At 43.8% G+C, this 26,100-nt stretch overlaps 1 protein-coding gene across 6 annotated transcripts in view; it reads left to right on the top strand.

Moving 5' to 3' along the window:
• The window catches only part of Atp2c1 (ATPase secretory pathway Ca2+ transporting 1), a 107,692-nt gene that overhangs the window by 5,297 nt on the left and 76,295 nt on the right, over window positions 1-26,100 (top strand). Inside the window, exons 1-3 of one of the 6 annotated variants that reach the window (XM_032910422.1) lie at window positions 18,560-18,824; window positions 19,110-19,295; window positions 20,150-20,161. The exons of 1 other annotated variant lie outside the window; for it this stretch is intronic. In XM_032910422.1, the coding sequence (XP_032766313.1) occupies window positions 19,290-19,295; window positions 20,150-20,161 (18 nt within the window). In that variant the 5' untranslated portion in view covers window positions 18,560-18,824; window positions 19,110-19,289. Of the gene's footprint in view, window positions 1-18,537; window positions 18,825-19,109; window positions 19,296-20,149; window positions 20,162-26,100 lie in introns of those variants that run through there. 4 more of the 6 variants (XM_032910423.1, XM_032910424.1, XM_032910425.1 and 1 more) reach the window with 4 other exon arrangements.

Below are 26,100 nucleotides of genomic sequence, written 5' to 3'. Positions count from 1 at the left end.
TTTTGGAAGTCAGAAGAATTTGGAGTCTGATGGTAACAGCAGTAACACCCAGACAGCAGCAAGAAGCAGAGGCAGGCAGGCAGGCAGGCAGGCAGGCCACACTGCTTTTCTTCAGATCAGAAGGTTTCCAAGGCGACAACTAGCACACTAGCCAATTCTCAAATGATTATTCAATTTGCCACCATCTTCTTACACACCCTCTCCTCCCTGGATCATTGCAGTGAGAGTCTTCCGGTTCCTGTCCCATATCCACACTTACTGCTGGAATCCTCACTCTGTAGCGTTCAGAATTTTCTTCTCTACATGAAATCTTCCTTCACCCCAACAAAGGAACACAACTCTTTACAGTTGTTCCGGCACCAGTACTGGATGCATATCTGGCACAAATGAGACACAAATGTGGGTGAATGAATGAAGGACATTTCATCACTATCGGAGATTTCGTAGGGTCAGGTACATCACAGGGTAGGATGCTGTCATTCAGAGCAGACGATGGTAGCATTAGTGACCCAAGGCTGAGGCAGAGAAGAGCCGAGCTTTGGGAATTGGCTGTCAGCCTGTGCCTCTCTTTGACAGCCTCCTCAGCTGAGATCTCTCCTCCTGGAGATCCCTGGCGAGAGGAAGATATGAGGAGGGGGATCAGAAAGCACAGGTTGACTAATTTCACAGATAAGATTTTGAGATGATCTCAGCTAACAGAGCCTTGCTCTCTTGCACAGAAAAAAATTTTTTTTTCTGCGTAAAGATTAGCATTAAGAACTGATCACATAGGTTGTGTCCGTTTAACAGCCAATCCGAATCTACTTGTGATGCGAAAAGTCCTCTCTGGAGCGGAGAGGTATAGTATAATTTAAACTACATTTTAATTACAGATTACAATCACATTTTGTTTGGGAGGCTGGTCTAAAGTTTCTCCACAATGGTTTAAGAGAATGTGCCTCAGTCCAACAGGATCCATGACTTTTGTTTCTATTTCTTTTTAAAAGAAATTTCTATCCCTCCTTACTTATTTGCCTTTTAAAAAAACGATACTGCTGGGACTTGAACCCACGCCCTTGCACAGGTGAGGCAAGGGCTCTACCTCTAAGCTATGTCTCTAGCCCGATAAATAGTATTAACTTTTTCCCCCCTGCTCTTTGATTTTCAGAGAATGCCTACTTCAAAGTTAAGACATTAGGTATTTGAATTGAGCTTGAATTTTAGAAAGCTGGGTCTCTCAAAGCTGAGGGTGCATTGATCCTCCTCCCCAATAAGTCTGCGTTGGGTCTCCGTATTCCCAATAAGGTTTCCAGTGTTGCTGGTATGCGCTCAGCCTCCCTAGGTAAAACAGCACACATTCTACTACGGCGTGATCTAAGACATGTGAAGAGTTTTCAAGCTTCTAAAGGTAAGTTGGTTAGCTTGAGGTTATACCAAAGTTATCTATTTTTAAAAGTTGTGGGGTTTTGTTTGTTTGCTCTTTAAGTCTTGATGGGGCTGGTGAGCTGGTTCAGCTGGCGCAAGCACTTCCTGCCGAGCCTGGTGACCTGAATTTGATCTCTGAGACTCACATGATGGAAGAGAAGAATGGAGGTCTGTGCACTTAAACATGGACACACGCATGTACATGTAACGTAGACAGACACACCAAATAAGTAAGAATGTGAAAAAGGAAGTCGTGAGAGCTGATGGTGTGCCGTGGTGGAGTATATGCTTAGCAAAGGGCTGGGCTTTGTCTGGCTTGTGTGCGTGCATGTGTGTGCATGCGCATATGTGTGCATGGGTCCATGTATGTGCTTGTATGCGGGCACGTGTGAGTGTTTATGTGTGTGGGCATGCATGCCTGTGTGAGTGCATGCATGTGTGTGTGTGTGCTAGTCCTTGTATGCCTGGGTGCACGTGTGTGTGTATGTGTGTGAGATACCTGAAGGAACTGGAAAGTGCCCAGTGTCCTTGGGATTGGTTTGAGAAGAGAAAGATTTAATGGTTTGGGTGCAGGAATAGAATTTAAAACAGAGGGCAGAGATGTTACACCTCCCTCGCGTAGGAATTTGGGTAAATCTGTGTAGATAGCACTGGAAGTCAATTGCTCTGATAAGACGAAGCTGCACCTTAGTATTCCTGGCTATTAAATATGACATTAAAAGTGGAACTATGTTATCGTGGTAATTACAGAATTCCTCTAGCTGATGGGAGGGGAAAATGCTGCATTTGTAGAAGGGGAGAATCAGTTACCAACATCCCATAGCCTGCAACTTGTCAGGTGCAGGAAGCTCAATGGCTTCTGAGTCACCATCGCCCAGTGTCAGGATCTGCCTTCCTCACAAACCTATTGCAGGGAACTGGCACCGCCCATGCATCCTGTAACCCAGTCAGGCCCTTCTTGCTTCCTCAGTTGGCGTCCATGCTACTTCCATGTCCTTTCAACCTCTTACCTAGATACCATCTTCTCTCTCCCAGAACCTCACCCCAGAGGCCATCATTACTTCTCACCTGAGGCATCCTAGAATTTCCCCAAGATAGTCTTCCAAGGCCCCAGCTTGTGAACTTTCAGTGGCTTCTACTTCCTTTGGGGACAAGTATGGGGCCCCCCGTCATGGAGGCCTTGATTGGTCTCCCTCTGATGCCCTTCCTTACTACATGCTGGTTTTGTCTCCCTCTGCACCTACAGTACCCCCATCTATTCACCCAGTTTCTCTTTCCCTGTTACTTCCTGGCCAGAGTCTTCTCTCCACTGGTTCCCTCCCTGTCTTCCTCTAGTTAACATCTACTCTCCCCTCAGATCATCACTAAGCATTCCCTTCACCTGGGCAGCTTTCTCTGCTGGGCAAATGCTCTACACTGTGCTGTATTTCCAGCCTCTAGTTGGGTTCCTCCACCCCAGTCCTGTCCAGTATATGCTCTAAAGAAACCGTGCAATTCTTCTTTGCCTGTCCCTGTTCTGAGCAATTCCATTTGTTTATAGAGCTATTTAATACCAACAGGTCCTAGACAATTAGCATCTCGCCTGTCAGATGTGAGGCACCGAATCCAGGCTGATGGAAATGACAGACTGCGGGGTAAGGGGTGTCATGAATTCTATCCGGAGACAGAAGTGCTTAAAAGAATCCTGGTTGTTAGGTCCGGAACCTAACAACCTAACAAGTGGAAAGATGAAAGAAAGTCAGACTCAAACGACTTGAGGGGTCTTGGCAGTGTGCATATCCTCCAGCCAGAAAGAAAATATAACTATGTGTAGTAGTGACCTCAGGTGAAAAGCTTATGGAACGTGGACTAGCTTTCCTGAGCCTAATGGACCAATGAATACACAGCTTCGTAGCTTTTATGGCCCCCTCCAGTCAAAGGATAAATAGTCAGGTGTACTTACATAGTCATGGAGAGATAGGAGCACTGAGGAACTTGGGGTTCTTCTGTGACATTTTAAACATTAAGTCCCTCCCCAGTGTAAAGCCACTTATTAATTTTAGTCTGTTTTTCCTGAATTTAACATTGCCAGTGTTCTGTTTTTCAGTGGGAACTCCTAAAGATCACGTTCTGTCCCTGTCCCTATTGCTCACATCCCCTGAGCTGCTCTACTTGGGTCACACCTGGGCTGACATCTGTACCCAGGTGCCTTCAAAATGCAAAATCCGTATGCGACGGCCTGGCCTGTCGTTGTGTCTCTGAAATAAAGAACACAACTGCAAACCCTTGTACATTCCTGCAGACCCCGAAGCTGTGTGCTTATCAGACTCAGTGATAAAACACCAGAGAAGACTCCAGTCCTCAGTTGGTTCACTTTTCTGGGGGTAGGGGGTAGTGGGCAGGGGCAAGGTTGGAGACCACAATGGATCAGTAGACAAAGGAAACCATGCACTTCATTGTCTGGGAAACAGAGAGGAAGAGGGGTTGTGGTAGGAACATAATCTTTAAGGAAATGTCCCCAGTGACCGTTCTTCCACTAGAACCTTCTTCCAGATGGTACCATCATCTCTCAAGAGCACTAAAGGGTTGGTGCTTTTTGATACAGGATTCTCTGGGAGACCTTCAGGATCCCAAATATGGAGGCTTGCGAGCCAATTTCACTCCTTTGACGGCTCACGCATGACACTTTGCCAACTTCTGTTCAGAACAGAGGATGGCATAATCGCACACCCTGAACAGACAGTTCCACATCTTGACAGAAAAAGAAATGATTTCTCTACATATGTTGTACTGCTAAACATTTGCGTGAAAATGCCGAAATTATTATTATTAGCTTGCTCACCCTAATGGGAAGTATGGCCTGGGAAAAACAATGAGAGAATACATTTTAGAAGAAGGGGCTTAAGTTTTTTTTGTTTTTTTTTTTTTTTTTATCAAGTGCCTTACCTGGGCTAAGCACTTGGCAAGCTCTGCCCTTGGTTAATCCTCATAACACTTGCAAGGTGCATCATGGCACTTCAAGGTGCATCATGGCGTCCTCATCTTGCAGCTAAGAAGGATGACGCTTAGGGAGGTAGCATAACTGGTTACACAGGTCATAAATGGTGGCAGTATGATTTTGACTCCAGATCTGTTGACAAACCTCTCCACGTGAGACAGACACCTTTCCCTTGACATCAATGGTCCCTTACTCTTCCTCCTCTTGGTCTTCCTTTCACTTTTTCCTTACAATCAGATGTTCTTAAATTTACTAGAGATAACAGGACTGGGGAGATAGCTTAGTGCTTAGAAGTATTGGCTGCCCTTCCAGATGACGCAGGTACAATTTCCAGCACCCATATGCAGCTCACATGTGGAGTACAAATATATATGCAGCAAAACATCAATACTCATAAAATAAGCAAATAAAAATTTAAAATTATAATGGTTAGAACTAGATCTATGATAAGTTTTGTTAGGAACCTTTTTTAATCAAGACACATGTTTATTATGGGTATTTATGTTGTATGTCTTATATAATTATGGAGGCTTAGAATTCCCGTGTTCCTTCCTTGGTGAGTTGAAGGACCAGGGGAGTCAGTGATTTAATTTGGTCCAAGGAAGAAGGCCTGAGGACAGGCAACACTGAAAGCAGGAGATGGAGGTCCCCACACGGAAGGAACAAACATGCTTTTTCTATGCCTTTTGGTTCTGTGTGTTCCTTTGTGGGTTGCACGAGGACGCACCATGTTGCTGCAGACACTGAGCCTAGCGACTCAAAGGCTCATCTATTCCCAGATCACTCTCTCAGATACGCTCAGAAATAATGTCTTGCCAGCTGCAATCCAACCAGTCATCATTAGCAGTGAAATCGACAAATTAAACATCAGAAGCCATAAATATCAGGATGATAGAAGTTAAATATTTAAAATGTAACAATTGCAAAGTTGAGTGACAAATACCACAAATATCACAAAATGTAGAGGATAACATTGTTTTTTTAATTAATTAGCTGAGGTATCCTAAAGTGATTCACTCCTACCTTGGGGGCGTGTCTTGGATCTTTAATCACCCCTCACATGACAGCAAGAGAGAACAGGAATGCCGACACTCCTTGCAGCTGATCTTTGCTACTTCGAGGGTTCTTCTTTTTCCTACCCCACCCCCCACTTCACCCCCACAACACCAGATACCAGAGAAAGAAAAACAGAGGGAAGAGAGAATTTAGGAAAATCCCCGAAGCTAATTTCTTTCTGTTTGTTTCTTCTTTGAGCAAGATGACTAAGAGACCACACCAACCCCTGTGAATGACTTGTACTTTACCCTCTGAAAAGGTCCTAGAATTCCAAATGCCACACAATCACAGAAACTATCGGCAGCGGGCAAAACCATGCCTCTGCTAGAGCATGAGGAAAATCATAGTCAGCTACTGCAGACCGAAGCAGCCCCACAGCTCTACACCTGGGATTAAAAAGGAAGCACATTCTTATAATTCTGTGTTTTTTTAAAAAAACAAATTCCAGAATTCTCACTACATCCCCTGGTCCTGATATATATATATATATATATATATATATATATATATATATATACATATATATATATATATATATACATATTTTTTTTTTAAAGTAAGTCTTGAAAGAGCCATAGACTAGCTTCTGGCTCTGTTTCTCAGGCACTATATATACAACATTTCTGGGCTCAGGTAGTTAGAATATTCCTGGCTGTCATTTCTCCACCAGGGTAACTTAGCGATAGTGTAACCCTACAAACACTGCCTGCAAACTATGTTGATATATGCCATCAAACCTAACACAATCTAAATGCTTTCCTTGACTCAAGCTCTTTTGAGTCAGACCCAGAATAGATTGGTGGCACATGGCACGGGATGGAGAAACATCAGAAAAGTCAGTGCTCTAACATCAATTGTGACTCAAATAATCTGCAAAAAAAAAATTTCTTTACCAAAATGCAAGACTGCGAGAACATGCTGGAGTTTATACTTGAAATGGACTTTTGCTAGTGCAGTTCCCAAAAGACTAACTTCTGTTGGTTTCCAAGAAAACCCTGCCCTGGATAGGGTTACAGAATTAAACCAATCTTGTACTGTAATGCACACGACTCTATGTCATAGATGGTCCACAAGGTCTGTGCTGAGCAGCAGTAGTTAGTACCCAACCTCACTGAGTGAGGAATTTGTTTTTCTTCTTTTCCTGGGTGTTTTGCAAATACAGTGATGTAAATTGGACGCGCTCTGGTGCTGGGAAGTCTCAAAGGCCCCACCTCTCTGCCCCCATATACCTTTGAAAATGGATTTTTATTTGCGAAGGGATTGTTCGCAAATAGGTCTCAAACTCCTATGTTAGCTTAATTAATATTAAACACACCGTTTACTATTCTTCTAACGGGGCGAGTTAACGCGTAGAGGGTAAGAGCGTGTTACTGCTGTTATAAGACCACATAGTAGAAAAATTGCAACTGCACTGAAGGAAGTCTTTAAAAATTCATTAAGAGGTAATCAAGCTTTTGCAAACCCATCTGTTATTTGCAGTCGTAACATAGTCACTGTAACTTGCCCGATATCCTGCGAAAAGTCACCTTTCTGTTTGCTTTTCTTGCTGTGTTCATTGATCGTGCCTTCTTAGGCCCAGCTTCTCCATGGGTCCTCTTTTTAGCCAAAGCTCTTGAACTTTTCTACCTTTATCACATCCATGGATAACTATTTTGAATGTTAGTGGTGCTTCTAATGGTGTCTGTACTGTCATCTGTTACAATGTTTCTCACTCAGCTAGGCCATGGTTTTATAAATAAAAACAGCTCAGAGAGCAAAGCAAATTTGAAACACATTAATTTTTTTATATAGCAAATAAACATGTTTACAACTAATTTTTAATTCTGTGTTTGTGTGTGTGTGTGCTCACGCGCGCACGGACACACGCGCGTGCACACCAGTTGAGTACAGAGGCCACATCCGCTGGAACTGGAGTCACAGCCTATCTGTACCCAGGTTATCTGCAAAGCAGTAATTGCTCTTTTTACAGTTATTTATCGGGTCACCAACAACCCCTTGTCCCCAGGGCTAACTTAGAGATGGTTATGAGCCACCTGACATGGGTGATGGGAATCAAACTCATGCCCTCTGGAAGAGTGGCATGTTCTCTTAACTTTCGAACACCTCTCTAGCTCATGAAAAAATTTAAAACTGTTTAAATAGGGGGCTGGAGAGATGGCTCAGTGGTTAGGAACACTGGCTGCTCTTCCAGAAGAACTGGGTTAAATTTCCAGTACTGTTAATGGTGGCTGACAGCCATCTGTAATTCTAGTTTCAGGGGGTCCAATACCCTATTCTGGCCTCCCGGGGCACTGGGGGAACAAGTGGTGCATAGACACTTACACAGACAAGAAACAAAACAACAAAACAAAACGCATATATGTAAAATAAAAATTCCCAATGCATAAAGACATCGAATAGTGTAAAACCTTTCCTTTTTCTCTGTCTCCAATACGAAACTTAACATAAAATGTCTTAAAAAAATTATTATAGATTCTGAATTGTTACACAACTGAAATCTTTTTTTTTTTTTAATTTTTTTAAATGCAACTATTTCCACAGGGAGTATCCAGTTTCACGAGAATGGTATTTTCTATTTAGTTTGTAGGGGAAAAAAAATCATCTCTTTCATCTTTCTGCTATGGCTAAAAAGTCTGATAACCTCTGGTCAATGAGGCATTGTTCCAAAGGTCCCGGCTGGAATCAGGGAACAAAGGCTGGCCTCACCAAAGGCTGGCCTCATAGCTGGCATTACAACACTGCCTCTTATGTGGCACTCTTCTCTCTGTCTCTGTCTCTGTCTCTGTCTCTGTCTCTGTCTCTGTTTCTGTCTCCCTCCCTCCCCCACCCACCCCCTCTCTCACATCTTTATTCCCAAAGCATGGCCGGGGTGATGTGCCGAGCTGAGGTACCTACAGGAAAGAAGTGTGATCCCTTTGGGACCCTAAATGCTCTTTCCGGGCCACGGTTTTCCATAACTGTTTTTAGGCTAATAGACAGCTACTTGAGAGAATTTCAACTCTTACATGACTTAAGGATGACAGAGAGAGTTTTAAATACCGATGCGCACCCTCACTGTGTCCTTTAGAATTAAAGACTACTTATCACGATCAAAACAGTTTTTAGATGAATGCTTTCCGCTTCTTGCAAATCAGTGCTCAAACCTAGGCAGGCATTGGAATCACCTGAGGGAGTAATTAAAGCCTAGACTCCGGGACCTCATCCCCAGAGTTACTAATTCAGCAGGACCGGATGAAGCCTAAGAATTTGCTTTTCTAACAAGTTCCCAGGTGGTAGGGACCCTTCTTTGAGAACTCTTGATGGAGGCCGGTTGATGATGCGTGTTTTGTAGAAGCAGAGTTGGTAGGGATTGCCGTACTTTCTCAAGAACAGCCGAGTGTCACTTAGAAAGATGTAGCATCATTGTTGATGCCGGGGGAACAGTAATGAGGACTTACGGCTTGGAAAGTTCTTAATTGACCATTTTCTACGACAGCAGTCTCAAGCCAAGCATTACGTAACACTTACTAATGCAAGAAATGATTAAGCAGTTTCTTTGTGCTAAGACTCTAACGCGCATACTCCTATCTATCTACTCCTTTTCGTTATGGATGTTTATTGATTAAACTGAAGGGGCAACTGGGAATTTTAGTTGTGAATTTAAGTTGTGGGACATCATAAAGGTAGAAGAGCTGTCCTGCCCTCTCTACGATCCAAACTAAAGTGAAGTCTCAATATTAAAAAAATAAATTTCCCTCACCCCTACACTGCCTCGCGCACAAAAGGGACGTTGAAGACTCAGAACAGCAATTTAGCCGCAAAGATGAAATCAGAATTCCTGCTGCTTTTTAGATCCTAGACATATGTTTATATGTATTTTGTTGATTTTTTTCAATAGAGCATGTTAATGAACATGTCCCAATTACCTCCTGAATAATCTCTCTAAAATACTTGCCTCTGCTAATTTATTCATAAGATTACACTCTCATTTTAGCAACCCTTCCCAACTCTGGGAAGATAAGCCCAAGAGATTTGCGAAACGCTTCTACTTGGAGCATGAGTTCCCCAGTAGTGGTGTTTGAAGGTTAAATGAAAACCCACAAGTAGATCATAGACAACGACCAAGAACCAGCCAAGAAAGACAGTAACTATATAATTAAATAATCCAGTCTTGACTGTCATCGAGGGAGCGTCAGGACAGATGTCCTAGATCCGGGAATTGGTCCCTCTCAAGGTCGTTTTGAGTCCATCATGAAATGAGTAGGGCCAGACTTGAGTAAAACAAGATGGCGAGTGGAGGGGGGCGGGTCAGCAAGCTGGGTAGCTTCTTGTGTGCTCTCTAGCAGGGCGCCGTGGAAATATGCAGGGAATCAAAGACGGACACTCCGCTTTTACACTGGGCCGGGAGAAACCCTGCGTAAGGGGCATCGCCCATGTGAGTCACGGCTTTATGAGTTCTAAAAAGCAGTTGAGCTGTTTGCCTCCCGGGTTTTTGGCAACTGAGTCTACTCAGCCCGTAGAACTGCGTCGTCTCTGTCGGAAAGCGCTAAGCTTGTCTGGGTTGTTCAGTAGAAAATTGATTTTTAATTTTCCCAAACGTAAATGCTTTAATCAAATGTTCAGTCTTGGTTGGCATTTTCCCATTCCCTGATTTCTCGTGTTTTTCCACGGTGTAAACGCGTCGGTTTGGTGGTGTAGCTCAATGGTAGAGTGTCCACGCTGCAGGTGGGAGGCCTTGACTTTCATCCCAAGTACTCTCTCCTGTTAAACAAACGGACAAACAAAGCCAGGGTTGATCATTTGAGCCTAGGAAACGACGTATGACCATGTGGGTGCTGTAGGTTTTCACCTGCCCCGGCAGATGTATCTTTGTGTTTGTCGGAAGAGACTCGCCCAAGGTCAGTTTTCAATTCTGTTGAATCTGCCGCTGTCGCCACTGGTTAAGAAAAAGAAAAGGAAAAAGAAAGCCAGCAACCTGGGTTGCGAGGCTCAGTGCAATGGTGGAATTCTTGCTGGATATGTAAGAGGCCTGGAGTTTGAGCCTTGGCTCGGAACAAAAAATAAAGTTCCAGGGTACACAGCCACATAAAAAACAAAAGGCCTACATGTCGCTTCAGTTTTCAAGAATGAGGTATAGTCGTATGTTTTTAAAACATCACTAATTAGAGTCGAGAGAAATGTCTCCATAGAACTCCTGAAGTCAAGAGCCAAGTTTCTGCTTCACTTCCTAATATGGGCCTTAAAAACCATAGCCTCAGTTCAGTCATCTGACCCTCCCATTAACATTGCCTTGAGCATTTTTTTAAAAAATTTATTTATTTTATGCACACCAGAGGGCATCAGACCCCCATTACAGATGGCTGTGAGCCACCATGTGGTTGCTGGGAATTGAACTCAGGACCTCTGGAAGAGCAGTCAGTGCTCTTAACCACGGAGCCACCTCTCCAGCCCCGCCTTAGGCATTTTTCATGGCTGCCGTGGCACTTTGTCATTTGATTATGTCACAGGCCATGCTACGTTAAACTCTTTACATCTTTCTAGGAACAACCAGCTAAATGTTAACCTTTTTCTCTAATTGCTTCCTCTCATTCAACCTACCGATTTGGATGCTTCTAGTTATGAGCAGAAGAAAGTGTCACGTGTTGTCTCGTCGTACAGGAAGCCCAGCGCATGCCAGGCTCTAGTGAGGGAACTGGCTTCTTCCTGTCACTACTCTTCATCCTTGCTGTTCACTTGTCACCAGGGATGTGTGGGAAGAGGGACACTAAGATCGTCACAGACCTCTCAAGCATTGAGTAGGATGTCCTGTCCAGTCACAGGCTGTTGAATCTGCCCCTGAGCCTTCCTGCTTCAGTTGGTCCCAGTAAGATCTGAGAACATGCGCTTCTGCCAAGTTCTCGGGCGGTGCTGATGCTGCTGGTAGTGGGGCCACACGGAGAGACCTGGAAGGGTGCGGGTATTTGAGGGTCACTGGTGATGTTCCTCCAGTACGTATTTGATCATTTAGAGCATAACATGGAGATCGCGTTACTGCCCACCCTCCAAAGGGCCTGATGCCATTCTAGCTTGTGGAACTCTTCTAGGACAGGAGCACGTCCAATAACCCCAGTGCTCCATGTACCAGGTCGCTTGAAAAGTTTTCTGTCTGGCTCTTTGAAGTAGGGCCAGATCAAGTCCCAAATTCAACTTGTTCCCAGATTATAGGAATATCTCTACTACCCTGCTTTCTCTGGTTCCCCATTTCACCGTAATAAAGAATATTTGGCAACATTAAATTATTTTTAATATCTAATAATATAGGGTATGGGTATTCAGACATTGCCTCTTATAACCAAAAAAAAAAAAAAAAAAAAAACAAAACCAAAAACAAAGGTCCCTGAAGGCTTCTGGTTTTCCATATAATCTTTATTTGTAGCAAAGAACTTTCTAGCCTAAAAAGGTTGTGTTTTTTGGTTTTTTTTTTTTTTTTTTTTTTTTTTTTGCAATTTGTTTGTGTTGCACAAACTCTTTCCTGCTGATTTTGCCTCTGTGTTTCTCTCCTCTTTCTCCCAAGTCAGGCTGGCAAATTGCAATTCCTCCTTCCAAATCAACTATCTTGTAAACCATCTCTTTGTTATGGAGTCCGTATTTTGTGTAGCACGCTCACTGGCTGTAACAGTCTATGTGCATGAGTGATTTGGGCTAAACTTCAGAATTCTCATAAGCCTTGGGTTATTTTCTGTCTTGAGTATCTCCCTCTCTATTATCATAATGGCCTTTTTCTCATTTATTTGCACAATAGGAAACACTGCAGAGAGAAATGACTTTTGCAGGGGACATGAAAGGACACAGGACAAGATTAGGCAAAGGAATATATCTGTATATGTATACACACACACTTCTAGTTGGCGTAGAAAACTTTGAAGTATAGAACGTGCTGCTTTGAAGGTATGAGGAAATAACCTTCCCAAAGCTCGTCCAGACCAGAGTGCAGTGGGATAAGGGCTGAAATGTTTCCTCTATGAAAACGAGAAAGCATCTGAACGGAGAGACGAGGCCCAGTGAAAACTGCAAACACAGCCGGTGGCCTCCAAACATGATGCCAAACTCACTTAGGACAGCCGAGCCACCAGCAGAAAGATGCTCCCCGGCAGCTTAAACTTCCTCAGCTACCATGAGGCCATCGCATCCCCACACTGTCTTGTCTAGGAATGAAGAGTATATTCCTCAACCCCTAAGATCTGACAACTGTGCTGGAGGTGAGAGTGATGTGGGCTTTAGTCAGGCATTGATGTGAGTGCCATCAAAATCCAAAGCACAGGCTGAAATTTCCTATGTGTGAGGAAGTATGCACCTCAGAATTGTTAGCTTCCGATTTCAAGTGGTTACGAGGATCCAAAATCTATACTTTCCTCTGCTCTGGGCAGTGCTTGATGCTGTTCAGGATTTCCTCCTACTTTGATCACCAAGTCCCAGTTAATCCCTTTGTGCCTAATGCTACATTGTTACATTCTGAAAATCCCTTAAATTCTCCCCTACCCCATCCTTTGCTCTGTAGCAGAACTCGGTAGCAAAGGCCAAGGTGGGATTACCTTTATTTATTCCACAATAAGTACTTATAATGACAATCGATAATGGTTGTCAATTTGACTACATCTGGAATGAACTATAATCCAGAACTGGAGGACTCACCTGTGATCCAGATCTTGAGACTGGAAGACACAAGGTTCTCACCTGGACCTTGACATGGAGATCTTGAGGTACAGTGGCCATGAAAAACTTAGGCCCAGTCAAGGTGGTACATGTCTTTAATCCCAGGAACCGAGGCAAGGAGATCTCAGTCCTGGGTCAGCCTAGGACAATGCAAGTTTTAGATCCAGGCGTGGTGGTACACACCTTTAATCTGGGCCACACCTTCTGCTGGAGGCCTACATCAGGACATTAGAAGAAAGAAGATTCTTCTTCTGATGCTTGCACTTGCTTGCCAGCACATCTGTTAGAACCAACTTCTACAGAAGACCAGCTTACAACCAGCCTTGTGGACCGAGCAACTGCTAGGTTCTAGATGGAGACTTCCCATCCACAGCTGCCCATTGATGGGTTAGCTGGACTACAGACTGTAAATCATCAAAATAAATGCCCTTAATATAGAGAGACATTCCATAAGTTCTGTGACTCTAGAGAACCCTAATACACAATCTTTCAGATTATGCACTTATCCAAAAAATCTCATATATGAGTATATATATATATATATATATATATATATATATATATATATGAATGAATGAATGAAAGTTAGATAGATAGGATTTTTTTTTTCCTTTTTGGGGCTAGGAACGGAGCTAGGGTTTGGTGCATGCTAGACTCTAGCCTGCCTACCAGTGAGCTACATCCCCAGCTCTCTGGATGGTAACTTTTAAAATGGATGCATTTACATGTCACAATAAGCCTTAAGGTTTACAGAACTTGGGAGACTCCGTGTGTATTTTACATGGAAATAATGAAGTCTTGAGCTGACTCTTGCGTGGCTACTCACATTCATCTTGTTTTTTTTTCTTTATTCTTTTATCTTATTTTTTTAACAGTCCAGTCTTTATCCCCGTCCTGGTCTGCGCTCTGACTGTTCCTCATCCCATCCCTCTCCCCACCCCACTTCTCCAAGAGGATGTTCCTACCCCACCAAACCTGGGGCCTCAAGTCTTGGGTGCATCTTCTCTCACTGAGGCCAGGCCAGGCTGTCCCTGCTGTGTATGCGTCGGGGGCCTTGTATCAGCTGGTGTATGCTGTTGGTTGGTGGCTCAGTGTCTGAGAGACCTCGAGGGGTTGGGGCAGATTAGATTAGTTGAGACTGCTGGTCTTCCCGGGTCGCCCTCCTCAGCTTCTTCCAGTTTTTCCCTAATTCAACCACAGGGACCCAGCTTCTGTCCATTGGTTGGGTGTAAGTATCTGCATCTGACTCAGCTGCTTGCAGGGCCTCTTGGAGGACGGCCATGCTAGACCCCTGTCTGTAAGCACACCGTAGCATCAGTAATGTCAGGCCTTAGAGCCTCCCCTTGAGATGGATCCCCATTTGGGCTGTCACTGGACCTCCTTTCCCTCAGGCTCTTCTCCATTTCTGTCCCTGCAGTTCTTTCATGCAGGGACAATTCTGGGTCAGAGTTTTTGACGGTGGGATGGCAACCCCATCCCTCCACTTGATGCCCCATCTTTCTACTGGAGGTGGACTCTGCAAGTTCCCCCTCCCCACCGTAGAGCGCTCCATCCAAGGTTGCTCCCTTTGAGTCCTGAGGTCTCTTGCCTCCTGTTTTTTTTTTCCCCTCCATATTCTCAACTGTAACTCTTGGTTTACCTCCAACCCAGAAGACTGGCAATATATATAGTGACAATTTCAAACAACACCCTAGGTTCAGAATCTGCAGGATGGGGAGTCATAGTCAGTGCAAACGTTAATAGAGGTTAAGAGTCTACTCTATAGTTCTCCAGTGTTGTCTTCTCAGTCTCATCAAATAGGTCACATGATAGGTCACATGCTTGGATGCTATTAAATGCGTACAAGCCTATGGAATTCTGTGGGAGATATTTTCATAGTACTTAGGGTTCTGTGTGCAATTAAACTAACCAAACACTGGTAACTTGTATTTGATGCCTTCTAGTTTTAGATTCTTGCTCTCAACTTTTACTGTAGCACTGCAGAAACATGGACTTGAGCAGATGTATAGTGTTTCTGGCAGGCAGCTCTTGGACACTGATTTCCTATGACATTTCTGCAGTGACCCATTTCCTCATACTTGACACTTCACATGCCCTCTATTGTATAAGAAACATTGTTGTATAGAGTAGGTTAACTTACAAAAAGTGTCGTGTCTTTCTTTTAGAAAAATGTTCAGTTTTTTAGCGTCTAGAAAGATAGCTGTCAGTAATATGCTTGTGTTGAAGGTATGAAAACTTACTGAATTCCATGCATGGTAACATGTGGCTATAATTCCATTACTGGGGAGGCAGAGATGGGAGGCTCCCTGGGGCTTGGTGGCCAGTCAGTCTAGGCTAACTGGGTGCCCCAGGCCAATTGTAGACTTGGCTCAAAGGAGATATTCAAAGGATGGTACCCAAGGCTGGCTTCTACACACACACACACACACACACACACACACACACACACACACACACACGCAAGCATATGTACACATACATATGCATAAACATGCTCAGTACTTTTTTTAGACCAACTACAAGGGATAGTGAACTTCAGGGCACATAACTTTGCCTTCTGACTTTTCCTAGGAAATAGGTGAACTATTAGTTTTGATGCTTTAGTTCAGATGATGTTAAAGGTTTAAAAGAAGACAGTAACTGAGGGAAGATTTCAAAGTAGCTTTTCTATAGTCCTTTATCATCTGGATCTATAAAAATGGCAGCTGTCATACTTGCATGTCCTTTATTGGATCAAAAAATAGTTGGACTAGGCTAATTTGTAGCAAGTATTTGTTCTTTATATACTTTTAAATGTTCAAATTTTATTATAATATAAAAAAGCAAGGTAGCTCATATCCTCTTAGGATAAAGCACAGTATGAATAAAATTGGAGCATCATGACCGTTCTTCCCCACGCTTACCCCAAGAAAAGCCTCACAGTTCCGCCTTTCTCGGTCCTGTGACCACTCTTCTTTCTCATCTCCTTACCCCCACCTACTTTCTTGGTGGTGCTCAAGTTTGAGGTGCCTCTCCCCTGAGGAACACTCTCAGCTCCCGTAACCACATTTTGAATTCAATTTTGTGGGTTAAATATTCAACAAAAGAGGAGTAAAACCCAATTTTAGGAGGCTGGTTTCTAAGGGAACTTTCTGGGGTTGACTGCAGGGAAACTTGGCTATATTGTAATTCATGGCCATTAGGCCCATTGTAACTAGTCTTCTGCTCGTTTCTTCACATATCAAGCTTCCACCATGGCAATGCTTCTTCTTTGTTTATTGTCTGTCTTCCTGTGCTTTTTCAGTCTCTTCTAACAATTTTTCTATGTAAGAGGAAGGAAGGAGTACTTCCACATGGTCATGCATTTTGCATTTTAGTTTCCTTCTTACACACTGAGGTGGGAATAGCTATATAACACTCACAGAAGGATCCAGCATGCTCTGAGGAGGAAATGAAAGAGGAGAGCATGCTGCTCTGGCTTTAATAGTATTAATTAAAGCTTTAATGTGTAAATTGTATGCATATACATAACAAATTCTAACTCTCAATCGTAGGAAATAGAAGTTGATGTTACTGATGTTGGCTAGTGTGGGATAGTTAGTGATCTGGTACAGAATGGGAAACCCATCTCAAGCAACACACGTGTAGTTTCAGCTAATCAGTCTAATAACTAACAATACAGAAGTCCTAATTTTCTTCTCTTTTGCTGTCATAAGCCATCAGAAGCAGCAGGAAAGGGTTTACTTGGCTTATACTTTCTATCACTGAAGCAATCCAAAGCAGGGACCTGGAGGCAGAAACTGAAGCAGAGCCCAAGGAGGAACACTGCTTCCTGACTTGCTTCTCATGGTTTCCTCAGCTTCCCACTGTGTATAACCCAGGACCACCCATAGTTTCCGGGTACTCCCACATACCTCAATTACTTCCCCACAGGCTTCCCTGAATGTAGGTCTATGTGATGGAGACATTTTGAGCTTCCATTTTACCAGCTGACACCAGCTGTGTTAAGTTGATAAAAAGAAACCCCAGCACAACCATAAAGTTGCTGAATTCTAAGTGTTTATACAATGTAATCTTCCTTATAAACTGTGTTTTAAATTATGCTTGTTGCAACATTAATATTCTGTAAGTAATAACTGTTACAAACTAACTTTAAAACTGAGCACCAGACAGCAATTTTATTATAGAAGCCACAGGCTTATGCCATGGGGCATATAAACATCATTTAAGCATGCATACCGAAGTGGAGATGAATTATAGATTTCTACACTAGCGTGGCCTGGAAATTGTGGCCATCCTCCGCTTCTGTCTCCTTTGAGTGGCATGAACTACTATGTCTAGCAATAGATCATTTTTCAAAATAGAAGGAGTGTGTACGTCAAGCCAGAAGCTATCCAGAAGTTTTGATTCCAAATGAGCTTAACAGGCACCCTACGTAGTAAGACAGACAACTTGGTCCATTATGTTGAACGTGTGTTGGAAGCATGTTATAGGAACCGATATAGAAGAGCAATTTTTTTTATGGTTATTTGGTCACGGAGGAAAAATAGCTGTAGAGGCTTTTTCTTTGGAGCAGATGGCAAGGGAGGGGTCTTTGGAGGATGCTCCAGCACTGGCCACAGGTGTAGTCCTGCCCTCTAGTGGATATAGGTGAGAGTGGTTCAATGGCTACCTGCGCTTTAAGAATAGCAACTATTCATTAAAAATCATTTACTAGGGGCTTGTGTGAGGTGCTAAGTGAAAGGCTGACTTGGGAAATGATAGCGGCCAAAGTAATATTGGTTCTTCGGCTTCGATGGGAAGGCGACTGATTTCTGGATTCTATCCCAGCTATTCTGGTTGCATATACTCCATGAGAAAGGTCAGGGGTCCTTCCTCGAGCTGTCATTCTGAACCTTTCATAAACCTGGGGCTTCAGAGCACACTCCTGAGCCGGAAAGGATTTTGGAAACCGGCTCCATGATGACTAGTCCTCGCAAGACCAGAGACGCAGCCAGAGCTCGTGTTTACGAGTGAGGGTACGGCGTGGAGGAGGCCGCTGACAGGAACACCAGCTTCTCTCTGCGTCGTCCGAGGAGATTGTGACGGCTGTGAGTTGGGAGAGACTTCCAGAGCTGTGCAGAGAGCGCCCAGGCGACTCTGTGACACGGCTATGGCTATGGCTGTGCCTGTCTCGTTCCCCCGGCCTCCTGGAGAGAATGTGTGGCTGGAGACAGGGACGGGTGTGCTTCCGTCCCTTGGGCCGGCGGGTGTGTGGAAAGTGGGCAGGCGCTATCCTGAGAGCCCAAGGGTTAGCCTTGTGCCCCGCGCGCTCTCCTACAAACCCTCTGCATCCCCAGACAACGTCCATTAGGGCCCGCAGGCTCGCTTCACTGCACTTCCGCTCACCCTCGCAGAGAGCCGGAGTGCGCCTGCGCGCGCGCCTCTCCCGGCGGAAGTGGTAGCGACAAAGATCGGTGGGCGGCGGGCGGTGTAGTGCAGGGATCGCCGGGCGGCGGGCGGCAGGGAGGGGCGGAGCGCAGGAGGTGGAGGCGGGAGCAGAGCTGCTCGGCCGTGCGCGGAGACGCGCGGAGCCGGCGGGCCGAGCTTGACGGGCCCCTCGCCGCTCCTCCTCTCCCCTCCCTGCCACCATCCTGCTCGTTCTCCTCGGGACGCGGCTGGGCTCCGTGTGGCGACACCGTGCCGCCAGCAGCGCCCGTTCGCCCGAGGCGCGTGGGGCGCCCCCGCAGCCCCGCGAGTGAGTCCTCGCAGCTTGGAGGGAGGGGGGACGTCTTGGGGTGCCAGAGAGGATTCCGGGTATTTACTCCTGCCCCTATTTCCAGAAACTTCCAGGTCCGGAGGGAAGGGGGCGTCCGGGGAACGTCTCTTGCCCGTAGGGCGCCTCTAGGGCGCCGCCCGGCTGGTGTGTGTCGCTGGCGCTGCTGGCGGCGCAGGGGGTGGGCTAGGGTGGTGGCGGCGGCTGGGCGGGGGTCGCCCTGCTCCTCTCCCCTCTCAGCTCCGCTTCTCCTGGTTTCTCTTGCAGATGCTGCTGCTAGGGGTGGTGGGAGCAGCCGTGGGACGCGTGGCCGGGAGCGGGGGTGACAGCCTGGGATTCCGGGGTCTTCTCTTCCTTGTCCTCCTCCTCTCCTCTCTATTCCCAGTGTGGCCGTGGCTGACACTAAAGACTTTGTAGCCATCAACCAGAGTGCAGTTTCGATGGAAAATGAAGGTAAAGGCCCCTGGCAGATGGGTTTGTAACACAAGAGTTGAGGGTGTGGTGGTTTGCTTTTTAAGTTGTCCTTTCCCACCTTTTTATTTTCCTGATTTTACGTAATTGATTTTTCTCCCCCTTTGCATGTGAAATGTCAGAGGATTTGCTTCCCTAAGGGCATGTAGCTTTTATTTTGGTAACATGGGCATTGCGGGGATTAAGGTTCTGCGGGTGACAGCTTGATTCTGCTTTCCTGGGAAATGGTTATTTTCTTTAGTATAGGGAATGGAACGGAAGTTTTCATTTGAGATAGCATCTGTGCACATCCTTATAGCTCTTTGAAAGGAATCCGTGGGTGCGAAGTGGAAAGGGGCAGAGAAGGCAGTGGGTCAGATCTCTGTATATTTGCGTAGCAAGCTTTGTTAGGGCGTGTGACTGAATCATAAAAAGATTTCTAAAATAAATTCCAGCTTTGACAAAAAGCGTTTTTGAACTCAGATTAAGGGGGGAAAAAAACAAACCCCAAATCAAAACACCCTAACCCTTTAGTTTAATGAAATTTTCAGAGAGTTTCCTGTCTTAAAGTCCCGCCCTATTTCAAAACATCTTTGGGAGGTTGACAGTAGAACCTGTTTGTCCCTATTACACATCGTGTTTGGACGCATTTGTCTGTCACATTACTGGATCGCTTTGGCCTCATTCAAATAATGCTTCTCATTTATAGCACTTAGGTTTTAAAAAGTATTGACTAACTGAATAAATGATTTTTCTTCCCTCTTGAACTAACCATGTTTATTGTTTATGCTGACTTTCTGGCTTGTGTATAATTATCTTTCTTTTTTCCCCACCTCCCTTTTTGACTGGACTGCAAGATGCTAGAAAAGGTACTTGACAAATCATTTCTTCCTCCCTCCCCTTGTTTGCTTTTAAAATCTTTATCTGGTACACAGGAGCTGCAGTGTAAGCTGAATGCTTTTCCCATTGTTGAGAATGTAAGCTTGATTGGCTAAGTAGGACTTTAAATCTTAAAATAGGTGTTTCTTGTGGATGTCGTAATCTGTTGTGCGATTGGAGAACCGTGGCATATGTAGGAAATATGGTGAGAGGCATGGTTAACTTGCCCAGTTTCATTCTAGAGGGATAGTTGGTGGAATGCATTTTCTGACACACTGAAGTGTGTAACTGCAGAGGAGTTTATGCTAATTGGATCTTGAGGAAAGCAGTTGTGTTTTTTTTTCTGATGGTATGAAAAATTGTCCTCTTGTCTTTTATAGATTTAAGAAAGTCAGATTTTTTTATAAGACAATATTAAGCCCATTCATATAGCAGTTTCTATTTAGAAATCTCTGTAAGTAAATCTCAGAGTTATTGTACATCTCCGAGCTATTTTCAGAGTATTACCAGATTTAGCAGAGTAGCCTGAAGTAGGTGGATACTTGGCTGTTGGTTTCCTTTCTCGGTGTCTTAGGAATCAGAGTGTGAGTAATGGAGCTAGCGCTTGTCAGCTAAGGTAGGGGCGGCGGTTGTTAGGAGTGTCTGTATTTTATGGCCACACAAGAATGAGGTGGCCTCAGTAAGAGTATAAACCTCAGAAAAACTTGAGGGGTTTCTGCTCCATTATTTTTGACCATCAAGAGGCTTTATTTGTTAATCTTGTACTATATTAGCATGTTTTTTTTTTAACTGTTTAAATATTTTTTTATAATAACTTGGAAATACCCTGGAATCTTCAAAAACAATTGACTTTCTTTCATTTCTTTTTATTTTACAGTTTATTCCCTCTTCTGACCTGATTATTAACAGGTTAGAAAGCGTAGAGCCAAAATATTAGAATCTTGCCCTAATACAAATCTGTGTGGCTTTTAGGCAAAAAATGTTACCATTGCTGAATCTTACCTGAGGATTGGAATAGAAAAGGTGTAGCTCACCAAGTTGCCATGCTGAGTTAGAGACTTTGCTGCAGACTTTGTTCTGGGAGGGGAAGTGATGCTGGGGCTCAAGAGCATGCCCTGTGCAGTTGGTCAGCTGCTGCATGCTGCAGCTCCTCACCGTCTGCCCTGGTCCACACTGTGAGGTTTTCTGTGCTCTTTTCTTCATGAATAAAAGCAAGGGTACAGGGAGCTGCCTTACGAGGTTGTCATAAGCTCTCACAACAGCATCTGGCACACAGTAAGTACTCAATAAATGTTAATTGCTAATAGCCCAGTCCACCATTCGATGCACACTATTATGCGACCCGGAATTAAAATAATGGCAGTTCATTGTTGGAGCAGGGAACAGTGGTGGCCAAATGCTCAGAATGGAGTTGTTACTAGTTCAGTATGGGGTGAGCTTAAGGAATTTCCCATGGAGTTAGTGCTTTAAATCAAGGTTAGAGTTCCACCAAGCCATATTAGGAGAGAGGTGATTTCCCTAGTCCCCAAAGTCTGACCTGTGCTTCTGAGCATGGGTATTGCCATCTTGGGTTGGTATAGTAAGTGAAGCCAGAGCAATGGTTGACACAGCTTTAATAAGTGATGAAGCCATGGTACTGTTGTCCTGAGAAGAGTTTTCTAGTAGGTGGCAGATGAGTTCCGTGGTTAGGTGTGAACTGTATAGGACTGTCTGATAGCAGCTCTCTGGAGCATCTGTATGGAGAGTTCTCAGCAGTCCTGCTTAGAGCACTTATATCCTGGCGGAAATGACTTTATCTATTGACTTCAAACTTCTGCTGCAGAATAGTTACTATGGCATTAGATTTCGATTCTCCTAGACTGTTTTCCTCCAGGGCCCACTGAAACATTTTCAGGGGAGCTTGACTGGTTTTTAGCTATGGTTGTCTGGATACTTTGTATCTACTTCCTACTAGTCAGTAGGAACATTTGAAGTCTTAATTCATTCCCAGGAATTTTAAGGATTTAGTCCTAGATACCCAATTTGGGAATTTTGTCTAAATCCTTTGGAAGGTCTTATAAAGTACTTATTCCAAGTCTAAACTAACAAGATATCTATCACTTAGTAATCTGAGATATATGTATATACAGTTTTTTTGTTTTTATTTTTCAAGAGTTGTGGATAGTTTAAAAGATGGCTTATTAGAAAAGACATTTGTAGCTGGAGGGTTTTACAGATAATTTTTTTCTCTTCCTGTTAACTGATTTAATCTTAGCAACACATCTGGCCTTTTCTAAGGGGTTTTTCTAAGAGTTTAATTTTTTTTTTTTTAAAAGATTTATTTATTGAGCCACCATGTGGTTACTGGGAATTGAACTCAGGACCTCTGTGAGAGCAGTCAGTGCTTTTAACTGCTGAGCCATCTCTCCAGCCCTAATCATTTTTAAAAAATAGTGTTTGTCTTATTCTTGACTAGAAATGTAATAATCTTCAGGATGTCAGGAAATGCTACATCCAGCTAGAAAACAACACCCTATCTTTTTTGATGGCATTTGTATTCATACTTTTTAAAGTAGTTTGTCACTCAGTTTCAAATGGTTTGAAGGTTAGTTGTTTTGGAATGGCTCAAGAAAGTAGTGTGTTAGGACAGCTGCAGGGGCTCTGGTATGGAAAGAGCAGAAGGGAAGAAAACACGAGTTTTATTCCAAGTTATAAAAGTGTCTTAATTCTCTATGTGTGGGAAATGTAGTTTATCTTATTTGCACTATTGTCTCTAAGATAGTATTAATTGGTACATGAAAAAGACCGGAAACTAAAAGTATCTAAGAACATTTTTTAAACAGCAGAGAATATTTTAAGAGTTTGTAAACAATAGAGTCAATATACTTTAGAATTTTTTTTTTACATTGTGTGTGTGTGTGTGTGTGTGTGTGTGTGTGTTAGTGTGTTAGAGGGCAAGTCGGGAGTTGGTTCTCTCCATCATGTGGGTTCTAAAGATTGAATTTAGGTCAGCAGGCTTGTTGGCTATTGTCTTTACCCACTGAGCTATCTTGCCAGACTAGCAGTAGCCTTTTGACAGTTAATTTTGTGTGTGTGTGTGTGTGTGTGTGTGTGTGTGTGTATGTGTGTGTGTACATGTGTGCATATGGATGTACATGAGTGTAGAGGGCAGAAGTTACTTTCTGCTGTCAGCCTAGATATCCTTATTTTTTGAGGCAGGGTCTCTTACTGAACCTAGAGACACAGATTTAACCAGGCTAGTTGGCCAGTGAGCTGCAGGGATCCACCTGTCTCCATTTTCTTGTCCCCAGCAGGGCTACCGACGTGTCTGTCACTGTACCAGATTTTATGTGGTTGCTGGGATCTAACCTCAGGGTCTGATGCTTAGGAAATAGGTACTTATGAACTCAACATCTCCTGAGCCCTAGATGTCTTAATATTCTTACCAATTAATGTCAACAGAATCTAGTTTTGTTAATTGAAACATGAAACAAAATGGTTGTCTGGGGAACACACTCAGAGGCCCAAAGCTGGTCCTCTTTGGAGATTTTACTGAACCAGAATGTGTTTTACAAGTTGAATTTTTTAATGTGGCAAGTATACCGTATCTTGGTAGTAAAGTAAGTTGGGGTGAATTTGAAATTTACCTTTGTTACAGGTAAAAAGATAGCTTCTTTTCTGGGGAAGTTGGATCCCAGTACTTGGGAGGAAGAAGTGGTTGGATTTCTATGAGGTCCGGGCTGGCATAGTCTATAGAACAAGTTCTAGGACAGCCAGACAGCCAAGGCTATACAGAGACACCTTGTCTGTGGTGGTGGTGGATAACTTACCATTAGAGCTCCAGAGAGGCTTGAGTTTACTTTGCTAAAAGATAACGACTTAAAGGCATCTGCTACGACAAAGCTCTTCCTGCCGTTCCTGAGGTCAAGGGGTAAAAGGAAATAAAGTTGGCTAGTGCGCTCTCAGGCTAGTGAGCTCTCAGGCTAGTGAGCTCTCAGGCTAGTGAGCTCTCAGGCTAGTGCGCTCTCAGGCTAGTGCGCTCTCAGGCTAGTGCGCTCTCAGGCTATTTCACACAAGACAAATGTTCTCTAACAGTTCAGGTTCTGTTGATAACATTTCTTCATGACTTTTAATGAGCAGAGTTTATGTTCACTTATTAATTTATGTGTATTTGTCGCTGTGTCCATTGTCCTCTGACTTTAAGTGACTGCTGCAAGCGTTGCTTTAAGTCTTAGATAAGCAGATTATTCAGATTGTGTTGGCTTAGCTTCCCTTGGACCAAACTTGTGATGCATTTAGAAGAAGTTTGAAATGTGAAAAGGTTAGAGATTTGGCGACGATTAAACGGGTCAGGAACCTTATTTCAGAGCGGCTGTAACCGGCCCTTAATTTGTTTTTGCTTGCTTTCTTTTTCTGCTCTAGGTATCAGAATTGAGGAGCTGGACTTATGTAATATACCTGTTAATTATAATTGCTTAAGTGAAGCCTTTGGTTTTGACATGTGGGCATTTTGTAAACATGCTGACCTAAAGCCATGTGTCCCTGCCTCCAGCATCCATGCAGTAATCTACCATGACATTCTAAGAAAGGCTTGGCAGCATCTTTGTTAAACACTATTTTATTTACTCCCGTAGAAGTAGACTGCAGCAGATGTTAGCTGAGGGGCTGTTTGTTCAGCCCTTCACAGAGAAACAGGACAGCTGAAGTGGAACACTGTGGTTCTGAACATTGTCTGTGCTGTCTTCAACAGCTCATTGCCTATGGCCTTGGGCAAGACCCTGGGTCAGGTCCCCAGCAGCATGCAATCAGGAAGGAGAAGGCTTTCTTAAGGGACATTGCAGGAATGTTTTAGGGCAGAGGTAATAACATCAAAGGTGTTCTGTATTTCCTCTCATCCTGTGACCTCTCCCTTGTAGCCCCACAAAACTCAGTCTTTGATATTGTCATTTCATTTATACATGTCCTTCCCTCTTTGTGTACAGTGGTTCTAGTAGGCATTGCTTGGCGGCTGTAGTGTTTCTATAGCAGAGTGCTTGCTCTTCCTCTGAGTTTCCTTCTGTGTTGGTGGGTGTAGACACATTTGGCCCAGGCCTTTGTGAGTACGAACTTCCTTATTCTGTGAAATGTCATTGCTACATTTCTTCCCGAGGAGGCAAAAGCCTTTCATGTCTTGAGTGCCAGAAATAGCACATGGTGTACTTTGTAAAGGCATGTATCTCTTCTATGTTTTTCTCTTAATGCATGTGAAGGCCGCTATTATCCAGAGTGGATATGTGGCTTGTGAATCTAGAACCCATGATCCTGGGTAAACTCCAGTGTCCTTTCTACCCCAGAAGACGATGTAACCATCACTGTTTGTGTGTTTGTTTCTGGTTTTTGCTTTTAAATGAGTCTCACAGGACTGTGTGTGGAGAGAGGTTTTAAATCAAACAGCAATTCTGTTAGAAGAGTTGTTAGAAGCCTCCAAGTAAGTTCTTGTGGGTAGAGACTCTCAGGTCGGCTCTTACTCAGTTTGAGCAGGGTCTGGCACCTATGCATTGTTGATTGAATAAAACGTTGACTTTCACTCCATTTCTCTCATCTGGGGTAATTTCACACTCCAGAGAACATGTGGCTGTGTCTGGAGACATTACTAGTTGTTACTGCTGCATGGTGCTGGTGGCATCTAGTTGGTAGACACCAAGGATGCCGATAAAACATTGTTCCGTCAGCGCTCCCCTCATCCCTCTCCCCTTAAGGTATTGGTTAACCCCAAATGACAGCACCTGTTGAGAAACACTTTTCTAACCAAAGGCAAGAAAATTACTTCTGAGCCTTAGTTTGCTCGTTTGTAAAGGGGTGGTAACTACACTTAGGTTTGTCAGGGTTAAATAGGGTCATGTGTGTCAGGTACCCCACAGCCAAAACCTGCAAAGCAAATGCAGATTTTCTTTAACTTAGTTGAAGGAAA

Source organism: Rattus rattus, chromosome 8, assembly GCF_011064425.1.
Source record: "Rattus rattus isolate New Zealand chromosome 8, Rrattus_CSIRO_v1, whole genome shotgun sequence".
NCBI classification, from domain to species: Eukaryota; Metazoa; Chordata; class Mammalia; order Rodentia; family Muridae; genus Rattus; species Rattus rattus.
The sequence above is the reverse complement of the archived record's forward strand: the minus strand, read 5'-3'. Positions and strand labels throughout refer to the sequence as shown.